The sequence below is a fragment of the Corvus cornix genome, chromosome 5 (assembly GCF_000738735.6).
Source record: "Corvus cornix cornix isolate S_Up_H32 chromosome 5, ASM73873v5, whole genome shotgun sequence".
Taxonomy (NCBI): domain Eukaryota; kingdom Metazoa; phylum Chordata; class Aves; order Passeriformes; family Corvidae; genus Corvus; species Corvus cornix.
In genome coordinates, this window is record NC_046335.1 from 36,531,576 (window position 1) to 36,553,965 (window position 22,390).

The 22,390-nt window shown below is 34.9% G+C and overlaps 1 protein-coding gene across 2 annotated transcripts in view; it reads left to right on the forward strand.

Annotated features, from left to right (window-relative positions):
- The window catches only part of UBR1 (ubiquitin protein ligase E3 component n-recognin 1), a 65,728-nt gene that overhangs the window by 14,846 nt on the left and 28,492 nt on the right, over nt 1-22,390 (forward strand). Inside the window, exons 5-26 of one of the 2 annotated variants that reach the window (XM_039552185.1) lie at nt 4,848-4,978; nt 6,011-6,152; nt 6,677-6,739; nt 7,413-7,536; nt 9,306-9,413; nt 9,852-9,940; nt 10,763-10,861; nt 11,543-11,700; nt 12,330-12,429; nt 12,704-12,832; nt 13,049-13,229; nt 14,132-14,193; nt 14,415-14,525; nt 15,463-15,528; nt 15,638-15,739; nt 16,349-16,412; nt 16,829-16,953; nt 17,886-17,938; nt 18,940-19,042; nt 19,570-19,618; nt 21,190-21,344; nt 22,280-22,379. In XM_039552185.1, the coding sequence (XP_039408119.1) occupies nt 4,848-4,978; nt 6,011-6,152; nt 6,677-6,739; nt 7,413-7,536; nt 9,306-9,413; nt 9,852-9,940; nt 10,763-10,861; nt 11,543-11,700; nt 12,330-12,429; nt 12,704-12,832; nt 13,049-13,229; nt 14,132-14,193; nt 14,415-14,525; nt 15,463-15,528; nt 15,638-15,739; nt 16,349-16,412; nt 16,829-16,953; nt 17,886-17,938; nt 18,940-19,042; nt 19,570-19,618; nt 21,190-21,344; nt 22,280-22,379 (2,314 nt within the window). The remainder of the gene's footprint in view (nt 1-4,847; nt 4,979-6,010; nt 6,153-6,676; nt 6,740-7,412; nt 7,537-9,305; nt 9,414-9,851; nt 9,941-10,762; nt 10,862-11,542; nt 11,701-12,329; nt 12,430-12,703; nt 12,833-13,048; nt 13,230-14,131; nt 14,194-14,414; nt 14,526-15,462; nt 15,529-15,637; nt 15,740-16,348; nt 16,413-16,828; nt 16,954-17,885; nt 17,939-18,939; nt 19,043-19,569; nt 19,619-21,189; nt 21,345-22,279; nt 22,380-22,390) is intronic. The other variant, XM_039552186.1, reaches the window with a different exon arrangement.

The window sequence follows — 22,390 nt, forward strand, 5'->3', positions numbered from 1 at the left end:
AAATAATTAGTTTCCCAGTGGTTAGCAAATGTTTAGAAGTAGTACTTGATTTTAATATTTTTTCTACATTACTGAACATTTGCTTTTGCCAGTTACTTCTGGTGTGTGAACTGTCACTATGACTAAAAAAAATTCTCTGTGGCTTGGAACTAACCTCTTAAGCTAGGATGTCTCATGGTCATTGTATCTTGTAAATGAGCATAACAACAAGAAATACACCATCTTACAAGAAATTCTTGAGGAGAATGCAGGCAAATCAGTTGCTTCAGGTAAAATTTGGTTTTTTTTCAGAGTCCTGCATTCTGAGATAATCTGAAAAACCTTAGCATTTGTCATTGCAAATAGACCCCTAATTACTGGTGTTTTTGTAGCAACTGGACTGTTATTTATGATCTGGCAAAAAAGTCAGATGGAAGAGGAATAAAGAGCACTGGTCTTACAGAAATAGGCGACAAAGTTTTCTTTCACGTTTTCATCCTTCAAAAAAAAAAAAAGAAGAAAGTTAATGGATTTCAGAGATAAAAATGTTTGAAGCTGCAATAAGGAGTAATCTGTTTACCACTTGGAGCTTGTTGCTTACCTACTTCTACTTCAGTAAAGTGTACTCTGCTGTGCAATGCCTATCCCTGAGTACTGAGCTATCTGGTGTCTGTGGCTGATACCTATGTATTACTCATGAAAACCTGTAATCAAAAGAGCTCAAATGGCTTCCTCAGTGTTTGACTGAGGAAAAAATAGCTATGGCATGGTTAATTTTGCTGCTGTCACCACGACTACATATGTGTTTAATATTTCTTCCAGCACATTCTGCAGGTGTTTCCAGGATAAGAAACTTGCACAGTTCCTCTTCGGGAAGGATTAATTTTTGTCCTTGTGCTCTGAAGGAAAATAGGATTATTTTTTTTCAATGCTAGGTTGCTGGTAGTGTTGATAAAGGCATATGGAAAAGTAGAGAACTCACGTGTCTACCAGCATCAAAACCACTTTTGGAAGTATGGAAAACTTGTGCTACAAGATGCTCAGTATCAGATTTCTAGAGGCCCTTATCATATCACAAAGAGAATTTAGTAGTAGTCTTAAGACAAAATGTTCATGTTTCAGTTGAGAATTAACTGTTGTTCTGCTGGGATCTAAGTGTTTCCAGCTAAAGGATCTCCACTGCTCCTAGAGATAAGTGATACTGCTTATTCCTCAGGTGACCACTTTCTTACACACAGGAGCCAGCAAACATTATGGACTTAACTGTGATGGCTCACCAAAAAAAATTGCACAGATACCTGGATGAACATGGACCTATGAGGCACATCAAGAAATACAACTAAGAGATTGTAAACAAAATGGATTGTATCACCTACCTTTAAAACTTAGGTCTGCATCAGATCTTCTAATAGTTGTTTCAACAATTCAGTTGTTCTGAGAATAATAGTACTTTTTGCTTCCAAAACCCCTGATGAGTCCCTTTTACATCCTGCTGGGGAGCCTGTTTTTCTGCAAGGTACAGATTTTGATCTCACAGATCTGTGACAGCATATTCTGCTTTTTACCTCCCTTTCCTTTAGAACAGCTTTTTCATCATAATAAAATAAAACCAAATGTTAGGAAAAAACCACTGAAACCTTTATGAATTTTACCTAGAAGGCTGCTTCACTCTTGTTTAAAATCACATGGTCAAAATTTTGTGGATTTGTTTTCCAAACAACATTCAAGCAAAGCTTGAGGGGAAACTGCTTGCATTCAGGAGTCCTCAGCATTTTGTTTGTTTGCATGAAGATGAGCTGGTCAGAATATTCTTCAAGGCATTTGCATACAATGGAGATAACGGTTAGATCATATCAATAGTGACTGCACTTGGTTTTCAACTGGAGTGAAAACTATAGTTATGCCTGTGATCATAAGGAAACAGGGAGCTTCCCATGCTTCTTCAAGTAATATTTCTCATCCAATCTCTGATAAGGTCTTTGGCTGGCTTGCAGTGAATTTGTTTAATCATCACTTCCGTCATGGAGCTGTTTAAGTCCAAAGCTGTGTTACAACTGCCTGTCAAATAAACTGGAGCATACTCCTACAATGAGTGCTACTTGAGAGTTGTGACTGATAGAAAACCTATAATTAGACAATTACTTGAATTTTAAGAAGTAGAAGGCTGCTTATTAGTTCTTTGTTGTCAATATGTGTAGCTATTATGCAGTCAGTATATGCAGACTCTCTAAGAGGGTAGAAGTACAGCCACATCAATAATGCAGTGCATCAGCATATTAATATAAACTATATGTAGCTATTTGAAAGATTACATTGCATGTCCATCTTTCTTTTTTAATAAAGGACTTGTCTGTCATGGATTCTTTATGACGATGGTGAATGTTTGGATTACCTCATGGTTTGTTCTCTGTTTTGAGAATCAAGGGCATTCAAAATGTAGGAATTTTCTCAGCATACAGTGAGGAAAAGAAATGAGTGACAAAGCACCTTTGGTACAGATATCTTGTGTATTTCTTTTCCAGCATGTTTTCTGATAGGGCAGAAGTTTATCCTGTGCTTGTCAAACAGACAGAAAGCATTCTTGTCTGGATAATCCTGACCAGTATTCCTTTAATTACTCTACATGCAGAGAATATATAATTTTAGAATCCCCACTCAGGGCTTTCAGGAGTTATCCATTTTCTATTGATTCCAAAATAATGTCTTCCATGTGCCAGAAATACAAAACTCTTTTTGCCTAAATATATCCTTAAAACCAGTTAACTTTAAGAAGTCGTGTTTGAGGTAAGAAAGCAATACTTGCCAGGCCCCCTTTTTTTTTTTTTTAAAGGTTGTTACTTATTTCCAGACTTCAGTACCTAAAGATACTTTGTTTGTTCTTCCACAATTTTGGATTTTTAAACTTTGCCTTGACGCTTAAATAGTTATGCACTTTTGGGCATAGTTCTGAGACAATTTTCTTTTTACCCTTTCACTTTACATTAGATGTATCTTAATTTCATTTTACTGTGACTTCTATTAAAATGGATATTATATATAAATATATATAAAACTAAAATTGGAGGTGGCATTGCATCATTTAACATTTCACTACTTGTATGAGTGCAGTTGCCATTTTTAATAGTTTATAAATCCTTTGATGTGATTTCCTCTGATTTTTTTTTTTTTCCTGCAGACTGAAGGGAAGCAGCATGTCTTATTACAGGATTATCTCTGTACACAATACTGAGTTTTTCTCCAGCTCTATTGTTTTTTTTCTTAACATACATTAGTGCTTAAAAAGCCAAACTGTTAAGAAAAATGGGAAAAAAAATTAGTATGTTTACAGCTCAGGTCAATTAGATTATTCCTAGCACTGTATTTTTTTTCATTCTGCTCCAAACATTAAGATGATGAAAGTTTTGTCAGTCTGGGGAAAAGAATAATTACCCCAGATATGTACATTCTTAATTGTTGAGATATAAAAGCATATCCAGAATTTAGTATGTACACTTCGTGATGTTTATAGACCATGGTTTCACTGATACACATTTTTAGATTGCATGTTTGACTCTAAATTACTGTTCTGATGCTTATCAGGTCAGAAAACTGTTGTTCATGTTAACATATTTTTACTTCTATTTTGCTACAGTTTTAGCTTTTCCATCTTACCTAATGCATTATTCAACAGAATTTTGCTTTTTTAAAAAAACCTTTCTGCTTCATAAATCAACTACAGTCATATTTATCCATTTAAGAATTTCTGAAAATATGGTTCTTAGCTGTATTAAACACATCGCTCTGTTCTTTGATATTTAATGTGTGTCAGATTATGTATTGCAGAAGTGAGTGCCCTTAATACTTTGGGATTCAAAGTCACACATGAAAAGCTTTATCCCTGGAAAATACCTGTTTGTCATCTTTTTTTCATTCTAGCAAAAACATACCTATTCAGATTTTTTTTTTGGCAGTTTGAGTGAACCTAAAGTTATAGGAAACTTTGTGCAAATACAGCTTCTGTTTCAGTGTCATGTTTATATATGAAACTACTGGATTTGGTTGTGTTACCATTAATAACGTTATATACATTTCTGTATGCATATGCTAAAAGGAAGGTGGGGTGTGGTAAAGGTCATCAGGGCCCTGGGATTAAAGCCCTCCTTCTATACAGCCTCATTGCAGTGTACCTGTGTCTTATACCTGAACATTGATTGCTTCATTCGTAGGTGCAGATTTGGTAATGATTTTCTTAACTTAAAAGCTTAATATATCTCCTGCTTAAATGCCTATAGAAATGATTAATCATGTTATATGGTGTAGACAATTCACTTGATATGGATGGGAAATATGTCAGTTCACAGGGATATTTTGAATGATTTCTGAAATGATCTCTGAAAAGAACAGAGTTAGGATTCCTTGAATGTTTGTTTGATTGTCATAATTTTTTGACAGAATACCCTCACGAAAAAAGAAAAGCAATGCAGGGGAAGAATCTTGGTCTGCACTGCAAACTTTTAATATCTATGGGTATGCAGAAAGCTGCTAAACAGCTTTTTTGAATGCAAGTTTAAAAAAAAAGTGAAGTTAACACATTTGATGAGGCCTTTCATAGTCTAGTCCTAGATAAAACATGGATGCATAAAGAAAGGTGGGTGAAACTGTTGTAATACTACTGAGAGACCTTGGGATGAAATGACTTTGAAAATAAGAAATTCCGTGAGGTTAATTTGCTTGAAAAAATCATGAAAAGGATAATTTCCTGATTATAGTATAAGTATGTATAGATATTATAATATAATTTCCTGTTATAGTGTAAGGTATTCTACCAACCCCCTTTTAATTTTCTTTTCAGGTTCTTTTCTGTAGTAATATTATCTCATGTTTTACAGAATTCTGAATGTCAGTTGAACGAAGAAATTATGGAGCATTCTAGGAGGGTGTTTCCCTCGGTGATAAAATACATTGTAGATATGCTTATCTGGGAGGAAGAGAAGGAACTGCCTCTGGAGCTCACCGTTAGGTAGGGAGTATTTCCAACTTTCTCTTCAAGGCATTAGCAACTTGGATTATAATTTTGCCTGGGATATTCTCATACTCATGCAGACATTAGTCCTGAAATCACCGTAAACAGCACTGTGGTATTTTTGACCTAGAGTTATATAGAGAAAAGCTTTTGATACTTTGTGGGGAAAGTAGTGTGTGACTGTCCTCCATCAATCACTGAAGAGAAGTGCTCCTGAGCCAGCCTGATCCATAGCAAAGCGGCAGATCTTAGTGCACAGGGGAGGAAATATTAGGAGAGTGGAGAGACCCATCAGGTGCCATTGGCTCTTGTGGGAGACACTGATGGGACACTAAGGGACAGGGGAGCAGGACAGAGCTGGCAGATTTTCAAGGATGCTTTCCACAGAGCTTGAGAGAAAGATGTGGACAAACCTTTTAGCGAGGTCTGTTGCAATAGGACAAGGGCTAATGGTTTTAAACTAAAGGAGGGTAGATTTAGAATAAGTACAAGAAGGAATCTTTTACAATGAGGGTGGTGAAAACGTTGGAACTGATTGCCCATAGGGTTGGTGGATGCACCATCCCTGGAAACATTCAAGGTCAGGTTGGATGGGGTTCTGAGCAACCTGATCTAGTTGAAGATGTCCCTGGTCATTGCAGGGGGGCTGGACTAGATGATCTTTAAAGGTCCCCTCTAACTCAAACCATTCCATGATTCTATGAAAATGGAAAATGCCTGTCTATCACATTACAAAACAAATGGGTTCATAAAACAGCAGAGAAAGGAAATAATAAGAGAATATCAAATAACTTCAAAACTTCTCTTTTGTATTTGATACATAGTTTCTGTGACTTTTTTCTGGCATAGGTGGTGGTGGGGGATGTCATTAGCATGAAGAATTAGCATTAGCATGCTTGATTTACTTGAATAACTTTTTTTTTGTATTTGACATTCTTCTCAAGCTATCAAATAAGCTGTTGCTTGTATTTGATAGGACACTATTTACAATTTTACTTTTATTTGTGCGAAATGTTATCTTTTTCCCAGCAGAGAGAAGGTAGACAGCTACTACTGTGTCCTTTTCAATGATGAGCACCATTCTTATGATCATGTAATCTATAGCCTGCAAAGGGCACTTGGCTGTGAACTTGGTGAAGCCCAGTTGCATACGACTGCCATAGATAAAGAGGTTAGTGCATTTGGGATATCTGAGAGAGTCACCTTTTAATCATTGAGTGTTACTACTACAGTCACTTGGTTATAGAATCTTTGTTTGCTGGAGCTTGAGGAGAGAAAGGCATATTGCTGAGCAACTCTTAGTCAACACTTGTTTCTCAGGTGTGGAGAACTTGTTTAGGAAGCACATACCTCTGGTTATACCCTGCTATTTCATGTACTGTGTGCTAGGAGAAAAGTTGATATGGTTTGTATTTGAAGTATTCTGCAGAAATCTTTCATCTATTTTAATGTGTGAATGAATTTTCCTTATTTAATAATAAGATACCCAGACTTTACTTAGTTGTTGTGTTGTTAATTTAGATAGCTTTTTATTCTACAGAAAATTATGTTAATTTTTATTTGCTTTTAGATGTTTATTGTGAGTGGTGTTGGGCCCTGTTTTTCTATTACATATGAAAAATATAGCAAGGATCAGACTTGTGACATTTTGGATTTGCTTTATATTGGTCTCATGCTCAATATTTTCTTAAACAGGGTCGTAGAGCTGTTAAGGCAGGACATTATGCCTCTTGTCAGGAAGCAAAAGAAGAAATTAAGGTAACTTCCCAAAGTATTTTTCACAAAAACCACCCCATACCAACCTAATTAGTATTACTACTGAGCACTTACTTGTCTGCTGTACAGTCTTTATCTTAGTACTTCCGTGGTTTTATAACTTGCCTGTGAACTTTTTGAAATTGAATTTACACCACCACATTTGAGATAGATAGATACCTTTATGTTGCTGTTGTACCAGGGATGGCAAGAAAAACGACATAGACCTCGGGTCCAGGAACGAATGGAATTATTTAATAATTTACAGACTCGTTTATATAACTGGGTTCACTTGAATGGCATAAGGTTATTGGTCCCTTGACCATCCACCTCCCAGAATGATTGGTTAAACTCTACGACACCCATTTCAAAATATTTTCTCCAGTCAGTATCATAACAAGGTGCAAAACAAGCAACACCTGCAAGATAAAGGCTTGGTTTACAAAAACCTCAAACTGTTTTCAGCTAGCCTGTGTGTGAAAGCAGAACTTTCATAGGATACTGACAGAAAGCTGGAAAATTTCTCTGCTTCAAGCTTTTCAGCATCCGCACCTTTAGAAATAAAACATCGAACTGTTTTCTTTGTTTTGCTTGGGAGAGATGGTGGGTGGTGAAAATAAATAATGAAATTAATGTTATTTTATTTTATATGTACTAATATTTACCTGACTCCTAGAGGCATTCTGAAAATGTTTCTCAACGACCCCTCCACGTGGAGGTTCTGCATGCTGATGTTATGGCACACCAGAAGTTTGCCTTGCGCCTTGGTTCTTGGCTGAACAAACTCATGAGCTATTCAAGTAAGCATTGCTGGGTTTTGTTACAATAATGCCGTGTCAGTATTTCAATGAATTTAGCAGCATTATATATGATATTCCCTTAATTAAAATACTTTAATGTTCTTCCTAATTAGAAAATAAATAATGCAGTAGCATGGGTGCTGATATCCATTAGTGAGGTTATGAATAGCAGTACTTTTCTGTTCCTTCTTGTTGAAATAAATGTATTTGTTTCCCTGTTTGAGCACTGTCTCAAAGTTTTATTATTCTCACTTTCAGCGTCGCTCACACATGGTGTGTGACTCCTTTACTTAAAAGCTGCCCTCCTCAGTGCTGGTGGAAGGCCACAGAGCATCTCTATCAGTGAAAACATACATTCTCTGCTTTTGTTAATTCCTGCTTCAGATTTGATAGCTGTGATTTATTAGAAAGTGTCAATAAAACAAGCAAATTAAAACCTTCATTTAAAAAGAATTCCAGTGGTGGAAAGTCTATTTGAAGCTTTCAAACATTGTTCTGGTGTTTGATGATGCTTATGGTTTTAAAGAAGATTTCTGAATCAATGTACTTTTGATTTGGTTTTTTTTTCCATACCTGTGTCTTGCCACACTAAAGCCATTATAAAATTTCTCCACACAGTAAAAGTATGCATAGATTAAGCTCTACTCACTCCTTATCATCCTTCTTGATAGGTAAATCTGGTGGTCTGCTTTAGCCCCTTTGTGTGCTTTGTTACTAGAGTGTATTTCTTCTAATTTTTTCTAAAGACTTGCTGATCTTTCACTTGAAATACATAGATCAGAATTGTACCTTTTTGTAATTCTTTACAGTGTTTTACAAATTTTAGTGTTCACTTCTTTTCAAGTTTGTATTTATTTTGCCAATGGTATTTTCCTGCTGTTCTGAATTCCTCAGACAGTTCTGATTGGTACAGATTTTTGAGTGTTGTTTATTTCAAAGTTTCTAGTGAAAGTTTGGTTTTTATCCAGGTAAGTTAACAGATATTTTTATATGTTTTAGAAGAGCCTTCAAATTCAAAAATTGAAGTCAAACATTCCTATCCTTCTTCTGGATTATATACATTGAGGCTTTATGAGCCTGATGTTCTGTACTCAGCTGGAACTTTTGTGTGGTCTAGTGGTTCCTGTTCTTTTCACGATTTTGTTTCAAGTGGTAGAACATGAATCAAGAAACATTTAATAATGTGTATTTCCAGGTTGTCAGGAATTTGATTCATGACTCTTCACTTTTTATTTTCAAATTAGTAACGTAAGGCCTCATTTTTGAATGTTAAAAAGCCATGGGTGACTGCGATATGTTGATCTCCAAAACTGCTTCAATTACTGTGTTTACTGATAGGTGCAAGAAAATATAAAAGAATTTCTGAAATTCTCCAAAAGGCTGACTTTCAAGGCCTGAGGCAGTGACTTGCCTAGCCCTGTGCATTTCTGTGCTGATATGGTAAAGCCTTCTTATGGATCTGCTTTGCAAAGTTCTCTAAATTATTTTAATTTTAAAATACTCTTCTGCATCATGGGATTTATTAAATTAAGTAGGCAAGAATAATAGGAAGAAATTAGTAAGGCAAAGGGTATGTGGGAGTATGGTCATTGAGGAAAAAATGTTAAAAGTAATTCTTACTTAAGTGGCTCCTTTTTTTCTTCCTTTAAAAGGGAGCAGAATTCTGTAATTCTAATTTTCTTGTGTCATATAATTTAATTTAATATTTAATTTAATATAATTTAATTACTGAAGCATTCTTGTACAAATGAGTAGTTTCATCCCTACAGGTGACTTTCGCCAGATCTTTTGTCAAGTATGTCTCAAAGAAGAAGCTGGATGTGAAAAGCCCTGCTTTATAAGCAAGTTGATGCTATGGGATGCAAAACTTCATAAAGGTTTGTGTATCCATGTTGCTATAAACTGAAGAGGCAAATTAATTTTTCATGTGTGTAACATATAGATAAAAGTATGTGCTAAGTAGGTAGAATTAAATTTCTTTGTGGTTTTTATATTATGGTTTTTATACAGCTGAGCTAATTTATGTTTGGGGTATGAATCTGCCGCCTCAATTTCTCCTGCTTTATGTATCTTGAAGAATCTTTTTATAAAATGCAACCTGACAGTGAATGACTTGATGCTTACCCTGTGTTTTAAATACATACCAATAAATGTCAAAACCAAAAGAAAAATTTATTAACTAAGTTTATATGCTTCATAACCATTTCAAGGCTTTTAATGAATTTTATTTATAGTTTAGTAATTGGTTCCTTTTTTTCACAAAAATCTGCATCTTAGTACAACAAAGTGACATGCATGGTATTGGCTCTTTGCAGGGGCAAGGAAGGTTCTTCATGAACTTATCTTCAGTAGTTTTTTCATGGAAATGGAATACAAAAAGCTTTTTGCTGTGGAATTTGTGAAGGTAAATGGTTTCGTTTTGATGCTATGAATTTGTACTGGCTTTATAAAATTTCCCCCGAAACTGAAAATTGTTTCAATATAAATAATAAATTTTAATCAAGCAGAGCTTCAATGACTAGCTCAGCCTTTATATAGTGCAGTTAATTAATTGCCATGTCACTCGTTTGTTCCTTAGAATCATGTAGGGATATGCTCATTTGAATGCCATATCATTAGTATTCTGTGTATCTTTTGAAATGCTGGTTGAACTGCAACTGAAATTGGCCTTTCTTTTTGAAAATTAAATACAATAATTAAGAAATATACAAAACATAAGACAAAGTGCTTTTTGTTTTAGGGTGGGACTTTTTAATTCTGATAAAGATAATTGATACTTCATGATTTTCTGTGGACTCAAACAAAGGAATGACTTGCATTACTCATTGTACATGTCTTTTACAGACAGTTTTGAATAACTATTCATGCAGTTCACTGCAGAAGGAAGACTTGTTTTAAGAGAAGTTAATGTCTTTTTTTTTTTTTTTTCCATATATTTTATTAAATTTTTTTTTCAGATACTTAAAATTTTTTCAGGGAGTATTGGTTATAGGAAAAAAAAATTTTGGTTCCAGCCTGGCAAGTCAGTTAAATTTGTGCTTATCTTCAGTGTTCAGGCAGTGGGGGCTGTATTGAATTGCTTTGGTACATTGAGGACATTGTGCTGTTTTTCTTGGAACTGCCTCTATTAGGTGGGAGAAACACATTGAGATGTAATTCTTGTAACTAAAAAAGTAAACATTTTTATTAACATTTGTTTAATGTCCCCAATATTCTCTTTTTCTAGTATTACAAGGCATTGCAAAAAGAATACATCAGTGATGATCATGACAGAGTTCTCTCTGTGACAGCACTCTCAGTTCAGATGTTCACTGTACCTACTCTGGTACGTACAGCCTGTCTCTGCTAGAGGTGTAAAATAAGTTTGAGAATTGCTAGCAGTGCCACCTTTGCAGATTGTTGTATTTGGCAGGGAGTCTTTATGCATTGCTGAGTTGAATATGAATGATTTTGAGATTTTTTTAAGGCTGATATGAAAGCAGGAGCTTGAGTTGATGTGAAAATTCATTACAGACTGTAGAGGGAATGCAAGTAAGTCTAAGTTCTTGGCACGTTGTACTCTGCATTAACTTTGTGTATTTATTTACTGCTCACGTTTACCTTCCTATGTGACTTTGAAAACAGGGCAAGGGGTTAAAAAATGGTTAAATGTATTTTTGTGGGGGTGAAATATGTTACATCTTAAGGGGGGGAAATATATCTCTAAATTTTAAAGGTTATATGTTTCTTGGCTGAAGTACTAATGTAAAAATTCTTTTCTATGTGGTCTTTCTAGAAAAACCCCAGCATATCTATTATATAGATGCTGTCAGAATTGAACAAACATACAAAGTTGATACCAGTTGTGTTCCTATGCAATAAATACTGTGGCAGGTTTTTTATCTTGGGCTCTTTGCAAATGCTTAAAATAATTTTTAATCAGAAAGATTGGATTCGAAGGAAAAAATATTTTGACCAAAACATTTAACAAAAATAGGAAGAAAAAATTTTCACTTTGTTCTTGCAGGCCCGACATCTTATTGAGGAGCAAAATGTAATCACCACCATTACAGAGACACTCCTAGAAGTGCTTCCAGAGTACCTAGACAAAAATGACAAGTTCAACTTCCAAGGCTACAGTCAGGACAAGCTGAACCGGGTATATGCAGTAATATATGACCTCAGGTAAGTGTAAGGCTGAGAAGCTAGAACAGCTCTAAAAATACTGGTAGTACGATGAGGTGTTTCAATTCAGAGTTGGATGATAAAATTGCTAAAACCAAACCCAAGCCCCTCAAAAAACTCACATGGAATCTTAATATTTTCTTTTTCAGTGGAAACGTAAAATTTTAAAATATCAAAGTTATATTCTATAAAAACATTTTTCAATTTTAAATTATCTAATTGCATATAATATTTAAATTAATAAATATATCTGCTGTAAGACAGTATGGGAAATTTGTCTCCTACTTGCTGTCATTCTGGGAAAGCTATAATCCTCACTTGCATAGGGTTTTCCACTGTTAATGGTACCAAATTGCTCTGATAAACTGAGTAATGTAAAACCAAACCATCCCACATACCTTGGAATTTGAAAAAAGTCTGTTAATTTCCAATGATGGATTCCTACCAAGCTACTAGTAGTTCTAGTATTTGGGGAAATTTTGAGTACTTTGGGATGGGAAGGGTGATGTAATTTGATGATGTAATTGATGATATTAAAACAATTGGAAACAATTGTATTTCAAGAACACTTGAAATATAAGTGCAAAAGAAGTCTGAGCAAAGGGTGATAATATTTTCTTTGGGGACAGGTATGTCTTAGTCAGCAAGCCTACGGTGTGGACAGACCGTCTGAGGGAGCGCTTTTTAGAAGGATTTGTTTCTTTTCTAAGGATTCTAACTTGCATGCAGGTACAATACATTTAAATAATTTCTTTCTAATATTCTGTTGTAAAGAGATTACAGCTCCTCTTTTTTCCCCGTAATAATATTGTGGATGTAAACATGCAATTACAATGTTAAATTCTTCAGTCCCTGTTTTGGTGGGTGAAAAAGTCATGTTTATAGAAGTAATACTCATCAGATTTACCTGCATGTATTTTACATTTTGATTGTGGAATTTTGTGTTGTGTTAAGCCTGTGATCACTGATTTAGACAGAGTATTTTGTGGGATTTCCATTTCAGGGAATGGAGGAGATAAAAAGACAGATTGGTCAGCACATTGAGGTGGACCCTGACTGGGAAGCAGCTATTGCCATACAGATGCAGCTCAAGAACATTCTTTTAATGTTCCAAGAGTGGTGTGCCTGTGATGTAAGTATATCAGTTGTTTGGGATTCTTGCATGCATGCCTTTTGTGAATCTTCCTGAAGGCTTTTGAAATAGCAGATTCTATAAAAGCTCACTATTGTTCAGTATAGTTCTCCACAAAAAAATTGTCTGAAATAATTATTCTGCAGCATGACGAAGAGAGAAAGGATGGACTGCATGATTTTTAAATATAACCTATGCATGTATTTGAAATCCTAGGAAGAGCTGCTGCTCAGGTCCTACAGAGAATGCCATAAAGCTGTGATGAGGTGCAGCACAAATGGCCGCTCTCGGGAGAAGACAGTATTTCACTTATGTGGCCATACCCTGGAGAGCAGACCTTACAGAGTGTCTGCAGATCCTGTCAGCATACATTTGCCACTGTCTAGGACTCTTGCTGGTAAGTGATGTGTTTTGATTGCTGTTTAAACCATGGTTATCATCCATCTCTATTTCTTTACTCCAGAAAACATTTGGATTAAGTGCTTCACAGATCAGTTGCTCTCTGCCTTTCTGACATTCTCATGGTCAGGAAGATATGCTCCCCATATGTTCCACTAAGGGAAAGTTTTTCACAAAACATTTTCCATGCAGGTTGGAGGATGTCTTTTTAAATGGGAGAGAGAGAAGTTAGTCAAGAAGGAAAAAATTTCCTTTTTAATGAGGTCCTCAGTTTTCTCTGAAGTATTTCTGGTTCTGTTTCTATCTGCTTTGTTTAAACGAATGTCAGTTATTACTGTATCTTGAATTTATTTTCCAGCCACAGTATCTTAGTACTGTTAAAATGCACCTCCTAAAAGACATGTTTGCACTATGCCAGGACAGGTTTCTAGTCAGAATACAAAGGACCACAGCAGTGGGGGATTGCTACTTTCTGTAGAACACAAATGAAATCATATGCTATTATTAAACTGTAGATTCTTTATCACATCATTTGATACCAGGATACCATCTGTTAAGCCTTGTAGTCTTGAAATTAATTTACTACTGATGTATGATTTAAATGTGAAATAAAAATTTTGCTAATATTATATAGCATCTCAATTTAGATGGTGTTAATTAATTCATTCTTTGTAAATTTATTCATAAAATAATGGATTGTAAGACTGGTAAGAACTGTTGTGATAATGTAATAGATCTTCTGCCTTAAAAAAAGGAAAGTATGAAGTCTTTCCTAAACAAACCTAGCCTTTTCTTCTGTAATTGTATGAATTGTGGATTGTTTAGGTGACATTTAGAAGGGGTTGGAGAGCCTTTACTGATTTTGATTTATTTTCTGATTTTTCTTCCTTGGCTTTGTAGGTCTTCATGTGCGATTAAGCAAGACTGGAGCCATCTCAAGATTGCATGAGTTTGTTTCGCCTGTAAGAGACTTTTATTTTTTTCCCAAATGCTTCTTGTGATTTATACTCTGGGAAGAAAAAAGCCTGAAGCTATATCCTCTAACCTTCATGGCACACATACAAGCTATTTTTCAGCTGTCAATATATTTTTGTTCGTTAGGACTTACACTTTTAAAACCACTGGCAGATTTATTTTTATGTGGGTTTTTTGTTTTTTGTTTTTTCCCTTTTTTAAATTCTAGGAAGAATTTCAAGTGGAGCTGCTTGTAGAATATCCTTTGCGATGTCTTGTCCTGGTTGCGCAGGTTGCTGCAGAGATGTGGAGAAGGAATGGGCTCTCCCTGATAAGCCAGGTACTCCCTTACAGTGTTCAGTGGTGAGCTGATCCTAATAGTGTTTGCCAGGGTTTTTCAGTAATGCTGCCAGGGGTTCATCCAGTGCGGAGAGAGGTCATGGGGTCACTCCCACAGTAAATAGAAAGGTTTCTAGGTGGAAATTTATGTTACTTGGTTTTATTTCTAACTTCAGCAATGGCTTACCTCCCTGTCTTAGGTGAGTGTTTTCATCTCCATTATGACTGTTTCTTACTCTGTGAAATAGTAATAATGTTACTGATGTCTACTTGTAAGCTGCTTTCAGATCTCATAATCACTGCATAAGTACTTGTTAGTATTCCTGCTTATAAAATGTTAGAAGTTCTTCTTGTTGTATGGAAATTATTATAGGCAAAAGTTTAAACTATATTTGTCTCATACTAAACTTTTGAGAACCCTATAGCTAGGCATACAAACATTTTCTAATACTTGCGACTTCTGTTGCAAGAGTAAAGGTAAAGGGAAGAGTCTACCCTTGCATTTGCCTGCTTTGGCTTCACTTTGGGGTGTTTTTTTGTTTGGTTTTCTTTTTTCTTCCTTTAATGGCAGAAATTCTCTTCTAACCTTGCACAGGACCCTTTGGTGAAATCAAAGTAAATATTGGTAAACCCCTGTAGAATTGTCTTTCTGAAAACTAGGGTAGGAGAAGCAGGACGTTTGGACTTAATTCAGTAGCAGACATGGGAATTAAGCCCTCTTGGAAGGGGGTCTGAAGTATGGCATAGACTTTTTCTGGATAGGTAAAAAACCATTTTTCATTTCCATCAAAGTACTTTTTTTTTTTTTTTTGAAAGAAATCTGGACTTTCCTTTACTCAGTAAAGGTGTGGTACAGTTTAAAAAAGCCTCAGAGATTAACTGATGCACATTTGGTAGTATATTACTTTATATCTCTATTTTGTTTTCCTGTTTCCTAGGTATTCTATTATCAAGACGTTAAATGCAGAGAGGAGATGTACGATAAAGACATCATCATGCTCCAGGTATAATGTTCTGAGTCATTGTGTACTTAGCATTTTAAAAAAATTCAGTTAAATTTGCATGATTTTGAAATAGTAAGTGATGTTCATATTAATTTGGGTTTTTTGATAGATAGGTGCATCTCTTATGGATCCAAACCAGTTCCTCCTGCTGATACTGCAGAGATACGAGCTTGCCGATGCTTTCAAAAAGATCAAACCCACCAAAGATCAGGTAAGTAGCAAATCTTTCTGCTGTTTAATTTGTCAGCTTTGAGTATATGAAACAGCAATAAGAAAAACTCGCTACTGTTGATAACTGCATTTTCAAGGCTGCACTAGAAGTCAGTAAACACAGGAGCTGGTGGTTAGGTAAGTATTTTGTATTTGGAATTTGTAGAGGCTTCCTCAAAAATAGCAAGCAAGTTTTGCCCCTTTTGATCTTTATTTCATAGGGCATCTGCCAAAATCCATGTAAGTCAATTCACTACAGCACTTCACATGTCTTTTAGGCCATGTTACATGCTTTTATTTTGGTTGGAAGTTTCTTGGGTTGTTATGCTACTTCTTGTGGCTTGACCTTTGATAAAACCCTTCATTTGGGATACTTTTTTTAGCTGATGTTTCTTTTCTTGCATATGAATCTTGAACTTTAGTTGTTGTATAATATCTCCTCTGCAGGAGCAGGCACTTTTTCCAGCTTGTTAGAATGGAATTTCTTCTTAGAGTCCTGTGCTTCAGCAAAGTAGTAGATAAGAGGGCTGAGCTCAGTGTCATTTAAAGGATGAATTTTTGTACACCTTTGTTTTTGGTATTTTTAACCTTATTTTGGTCATTCTTGCAGGATTTGATTAAGCAATATAATGTTTTAATAGAAGAGATGCTACAGATTCTCATCTATGTTGTGGGTAAGATTCATTTCTCTCTGTTGTTGTAGTACTGCATTATTGCTTAGAGCAGGCTTGATGATTTTCTTTAATACAGATAGTATAGAGAGGATACTGGAGAGTGCATCTTTTAAATAGATGATTCAGTAACACAAGTATTTCTCCACTGGAAGCAATAGGAGTTGCACAGTGAAAAGAGCTGTTAGATAATTTCATAATTGACATTAAAATAGAATATAAAGAGAGTCCATCTTGACCCATTTTGTTAGGAAGCTAGGCTAAGAAACATTTTTACTCAGATACTTGGGACAGGCTTCTGACAAATGCAAGCTTATACAATGAAACATCCCAACAGTACCATTATCATGGTGCAAAGTTCAAATATGCTTTATACTCATCATATTTGCCATTCTTCTTCTTTTGGTTCTCTCTGACAGGGGAAAGATATGTGCCTGGAATCAGTAATGTGACAAAAGAAGATGTTATAATGAGAGAAATCATCCATCTGTTATGTATTGAACCAATGGCTCACAGTGCAATTACCAAGTCCTTACCTGAAAACGTGAGTCCTGATTTATTTACCTCTTTCCTTCATTTACTTTTTCTTGTTTTATGTCTTTCTTCTTTAGCTTTCATATCTTTATATTGGAAGCATTCCTAATACAAAGCTTAACTGTTGGTGTGAGAATTACAAAATGGTGTGACAAAGGGGCTAACACACCTTACTGATGTAAAGGTAAATGTCATAGATTCAAGTATGGACTGATCTGAAAAGACTTGTATGGAAATTATGCTTTTTGATTAAGAGGTGCATTTTTTTTTAGAATATTCAGCTGTAGTTCTCTTAGATTGGAAAAGAAAAGTTGTGACATTTTCTGGTTTGGCCCTGTAGGATGATGCAACTGGATTCCATTCTGCCCTGTGTACCATTAATAAATTTGAGCCTGTAATTTTGATCACTTAAACCTGGGCAGATCCATTTGGAGTCGTGTTGTACAGGTCTATTCGAAAACAGAGAATTCCTTGTCATTCCATTACAGTTGTTGAAGATTCAAGCAAAGGCGAGGGATGTGGATTAGATTTTATAGTCTGTGCAAGTGTTCAGGGCCACCAATCAATGCAAAAACCCCTAAATGTTTATTGTAAATGAAATAGCCTGAAATATTATCATAGTATCCACATTCACTGTTTTAAAATATGTAAACCTCTTTTTTTTCCCTCCATTAAGCTTGGGTAAGCATTGACCTGTTTCTAGAGATCAGCTCTGTTATTGATGAAGTTCTACACTATTAAGTGAGAGTATTATGTATCTTTGATGCTTCCTTGAAACTTGCCAATTATGAATATCTGCTTTCTGTTTAACAGTGGGCAAAATATAATAGTTCGTGAGTTAGGGCATTATCTAAATCTGTTTGTCTATTTTTGTTACTCATAGCATAATACTGAAGATATTTGAATCATTATATGTTTATCCCAAACTAAATTTTTTACCAGGAGAACAATGAAACTGGCTTGGAGAATGTAATTGATAAAGTGGCTACATTTAAGTAAGTTTTTAATGTTGTTTAATAAGTAGCTTGAATGTAAAGTAAGATTTCTTAGATTATTTGGGTTAAACAAGCTGAACTGCACAGTCTCTGTTAGCTAGTATTTTGCTGTCTTGAAATAATTATGTTTGCAAATATGCATAGGAAAGAAAAAGTGTGTGGAATATCCTATGCTGCTGCTGCTCCTCTCCCTTTGCCACGCTCTTTCCTCAAATTCAGTTTGAGGAGTCTCAGGAGTTTAGTAATCTCAAGTCCTAGTGGGAGAATCTTCAAAAGTTCATTTTTTTTCAAAGATGGTTAGGAAAGTTAACAAGTCATTGTACCTTTGGCAGTCACCATCTAGTAGCTGGTGTAAATGTTGCGTAGTTGCTGATTTTCTGGAACTTCCCTCTTTTTTTCTGGGAGTTAATTTTATGTATAAATATATATATGTATGTGTGTGTATGCAAATATAGAACAATAAATTGTAGTTGAAAAAAAACTAGTTCAAATGTCTGCTATTTTTGTGAAAAAAAAAAGTCTTAGTTATTTTAGTATACCTTACTTTAAATTTCGTGTGTCTTACTTTAATTAAGAGCAACTGTAGGTATACCTAGAAATTTTATTTTGGAAATTATATGAACAGTTCAAAAAAATCTCACTGGCTAGAAGTAGCAAGTATTACTTGTTTTATACTTTGGTTAAAGAAAGGATTGAATTTTATACGATAACATCCAATGTCTAAAATTCTAAGCCATACAGTTAAAAAGAATTTTCAGAGGCTGTATGGCATGCTCTAGGTGGTATAGACTAGAAATATTTTACTGTTGGATTGTTTACTCCTGTACATCCTGTCTTGAAAATTTAAGACTCATAACTATACTCACTCTCTGCTTTTAATAAGTTAGTGAGTAACTGTTACAATTCCTCCTTCCTTAGAAAACAAATTGTGTTTGTTTACATTCGAAGATGTGCTGAATGTACATTACTAATCTGTGTGTTGTGAAATATTTCTCTGTAAGGAAACCGGGTGTCTCTGGCCATGGAGTTTATGAACTGAAAGATGAATGCTTGAAGGAATTCAATATGTTCTTTTATCACTACACTAAGACCCAGCACAGCAAGGTAAGCAGTGTAAGATTCACTCTCAAAGGTTAAAAAAATAGTACATACTTATCAATGTTTAAAGAGTTTTGCTGAATAGATGCAATCTAAAGAAATTGATCCAGTAAAGGGTATATGCAGCTGCCTTCAAAACTAAATGTTCCATGAAGTTAAGATTGTCAATACAAATTGACCATGGTAGGGTTTGCATTAGTGTTTCCTGTGTGACAACTTGTGTATTAACTCTGTTAACTCTTGATGCTGAGAACAAAATGTGATATGAATTATTTTTGCATTGGGAAACCCCAAACTTTGCTTTTGTAACTCTTACTGAGGAAGCAAATATGTCCAATTATTTATCTTTACTACAAATTTGAATGCAAAATGTAATGTTGTTAAACATGTTTCAGACAAAATTCTAGTACACAACCAGGCATTCACTATGTATCTTGCCGTATTTCTAGTGTAGGATTTCTCATTATTTCATTAATCTCATTATTGTGTACTTCTGTAGAGGTGCTGATACAACAACACTCCTTTTTCTGTAGGCTGAACATACACAAAAGAAAAGAAGAAAACAAGAAAACAGAGATGAAGGTAAATTCTAAAGTTAATGATTCAACAAATGGGATAATTTGGTAGTATATGCAGTTGTGTATATATACGAGCTTTGGGAGATGTCTTGTGACTTAATAGTGGGTAGTTGAGTTTATATTAAATTTGTTTTGATTTGTAGTAATTGTCTGTAATTGACACCTAGCATTTGTTTTGTCTTTTTTCTTTATCACGGATAGGAATTCTGGAACTTTTAGTTTAATTTACAGGTAGGGAAATAAACATGACACAGTACCTGTTGACAAACCCATGAACAACTCAGAGATTTTATGGTGGAGTAACCAAGATTTGGGGGTTTTTTTGAGCAGTTTCTTTAGCACAGTGTTGAAACATCATAATGCCATGTAGAGAAGGTTGCCACAGGAACTAATGCTCATATCCATTCAGTAATACAAGAATGAGACTTAAGTTTTAGAAATAACTTTTTATAAGGTATGAACACATAAAACAATAAACCCCCATGTATCTATTGTAACACAAATGTTATTTCCCTTTTGGGTTTACTTTTACCCATTCAAGTCAAAAGCATTTAATTGAGTTGATTTGAGGTAACTTGGTAAGCTGAACAAATAAGTAAAATGAACAATTTAGTAAACTCAACTTTGCCCCTTCCCCTTTCCCTCTGGCAATTTAAAATGATGTCAGAGGAATTAATTTTGTAGAAATTTTTAAAAATGTGGTTATTTAGATGTAATTTTCAAAGACTCCCATTCATATAATTGGACCAAAATAGGGTTCCAAAATATGAAGGTATGTTGACACTGATGTGTGTTCCCCTGAAACTATATGTTTTGTTGCAGGTACTTCCTGCATATTCTTTTATGTGGCTGTATTGTCTTTGTCAGTAACTTCATTCAGCCTAAATTGTCCAAGGAATGATGGTTTCAGAAACGCTTCATTCACAGAGGTCCTCTGAAAAGAGGCAATCTGAAAATAGGCATCCAGGTACCAAAAGAGGACTGAAGTCAGTGGTTCCTGGTAGGGAGAAGCTGGAAGCTGTGGTGTTAAATGAGGTGCTGTTAGTTGATTCCAAGATTCCACTTCAGAGTTCCAGTATTAACTCAGAAAATGTACATAACTAGAAATTACTGGAATGCCAGTAGCAAAAAAAATTTAGACGTGTGATGTGTCTATCCAGACATGTGACACTGTAGTGTGGGACACTACAGTCTGGAAGCTCCACTCCTCATTTTTGTTTAACTACTTGAAAACTTTGTATTTGCTGCAAAGCACAAACTATGTGTTCTATAGCGATACATAAATGTTAAGGCAGTATGAAGTGTTAAAAATTTGCATTTACAGATACAACTAATACTTGTGATTGATTGTTTAACTTAGCTTGCATGTGTTTTATATAAGAACTTAGTAAAAGTACTTAGGTTTGCCAAAGATGAAAGTTGACTTAGGCAAACAATTGTGTTTGAACATGGTTTTATTTATTTATATGTCCAGTTTTTCTTTCACTGAAATTAGTATGTTTGTGCTCTCTACTTTTGCCTGTAATCTTGGGTGGGATGTCAGTTCATTGATATCTTTGCACATCTGTTTTCTAGCATTGCCACCACCTCCTCCTCCAGACTTCAGTCCTGCATTCAGCAACGTGGTGAGGATTCTGAACTGCGATGTTATGATGCACATCCTGCGGACCCTTCTGCAGAGGGCAGTGGAGCTGGAAACCCACTTGTGGACTGAGGCTATGATCCAAATGGTATGGTTAGCCTTGGTCATCTTCTGAAGGCCATTCCATCAGAATGGAATGAGATCGTATTTTGATCTTATGATACATGGTGTTGACTGCATAGCATAAGGTCAAAATATGTAATGATAAACTTTAACTTGGAATGCTTTTGTCCCCAAACCTATTTTTATGAATCTTACTGACAAAAAGTATTTTTAATCATCTAATTATCTATCTCTGTTGTAAAATAGAAACATGATACACAATAGTACTGAAGTTCTCTATTTTGCTTTCCTCCCTGTGTTGACTCATCATTCAAATTGTTTCAATATGTAATTCTCCTTATCTCATCTTTTTCTTGAAACTTCACAATTAAGTAACCCTTGGTAATTGGAATTTTTTGAGCTGCACAGTCTCCAAATACATAATGTCTTTGGGGCCTCAGTCCTGAAATAATATAATTTTTGTAAGTATTTAAACATTTAATTTTACTGCAGTGACTTTAGTCTTTTAAAACATTGTTGAAATGTTTTTAGGATGTGTTTTTTTGTTTGTTTGTTTTTGCAGGGTTGTTATTTTAATACTTACAGAATTAGAACCTGAAATTAAAGACTACTTGAATTAATCAGTTTTGTTAGAGGGTATAGATTGCCTTGCCAATCCTGCTAATCTTTGGATTATGGAATTGCCAAATACAGATTTTATATCAGCAAAATGACAAGATTTCACATATTAGTAATATAAAGCATGTGCAAGTTGATGAATTTTAGTGGAATTAATATGCAAAAAATTTATATTGTGCTTTTTTTATTTCACCTTCCATGTATGATCTCTGCACTATCATGTGTTCTATCATTCATATAATCAACATAATACAGAACTGTATTAAAAATCCTTATTTTATGTGCCGGTTTTCCATATCTTAAACACTGAATGAGACTTATTATTTTTCTCTTTTTTTTCAGGTGCTTCATCTCCTTTCTTTAGGGTTACTAGAAGAGAAGCAGCAGTTACAGAAGTCTCCTGAAGAAGAAGTGGTCTTTGATTTTTATCACAAAGCAACACGTATGTTTCAT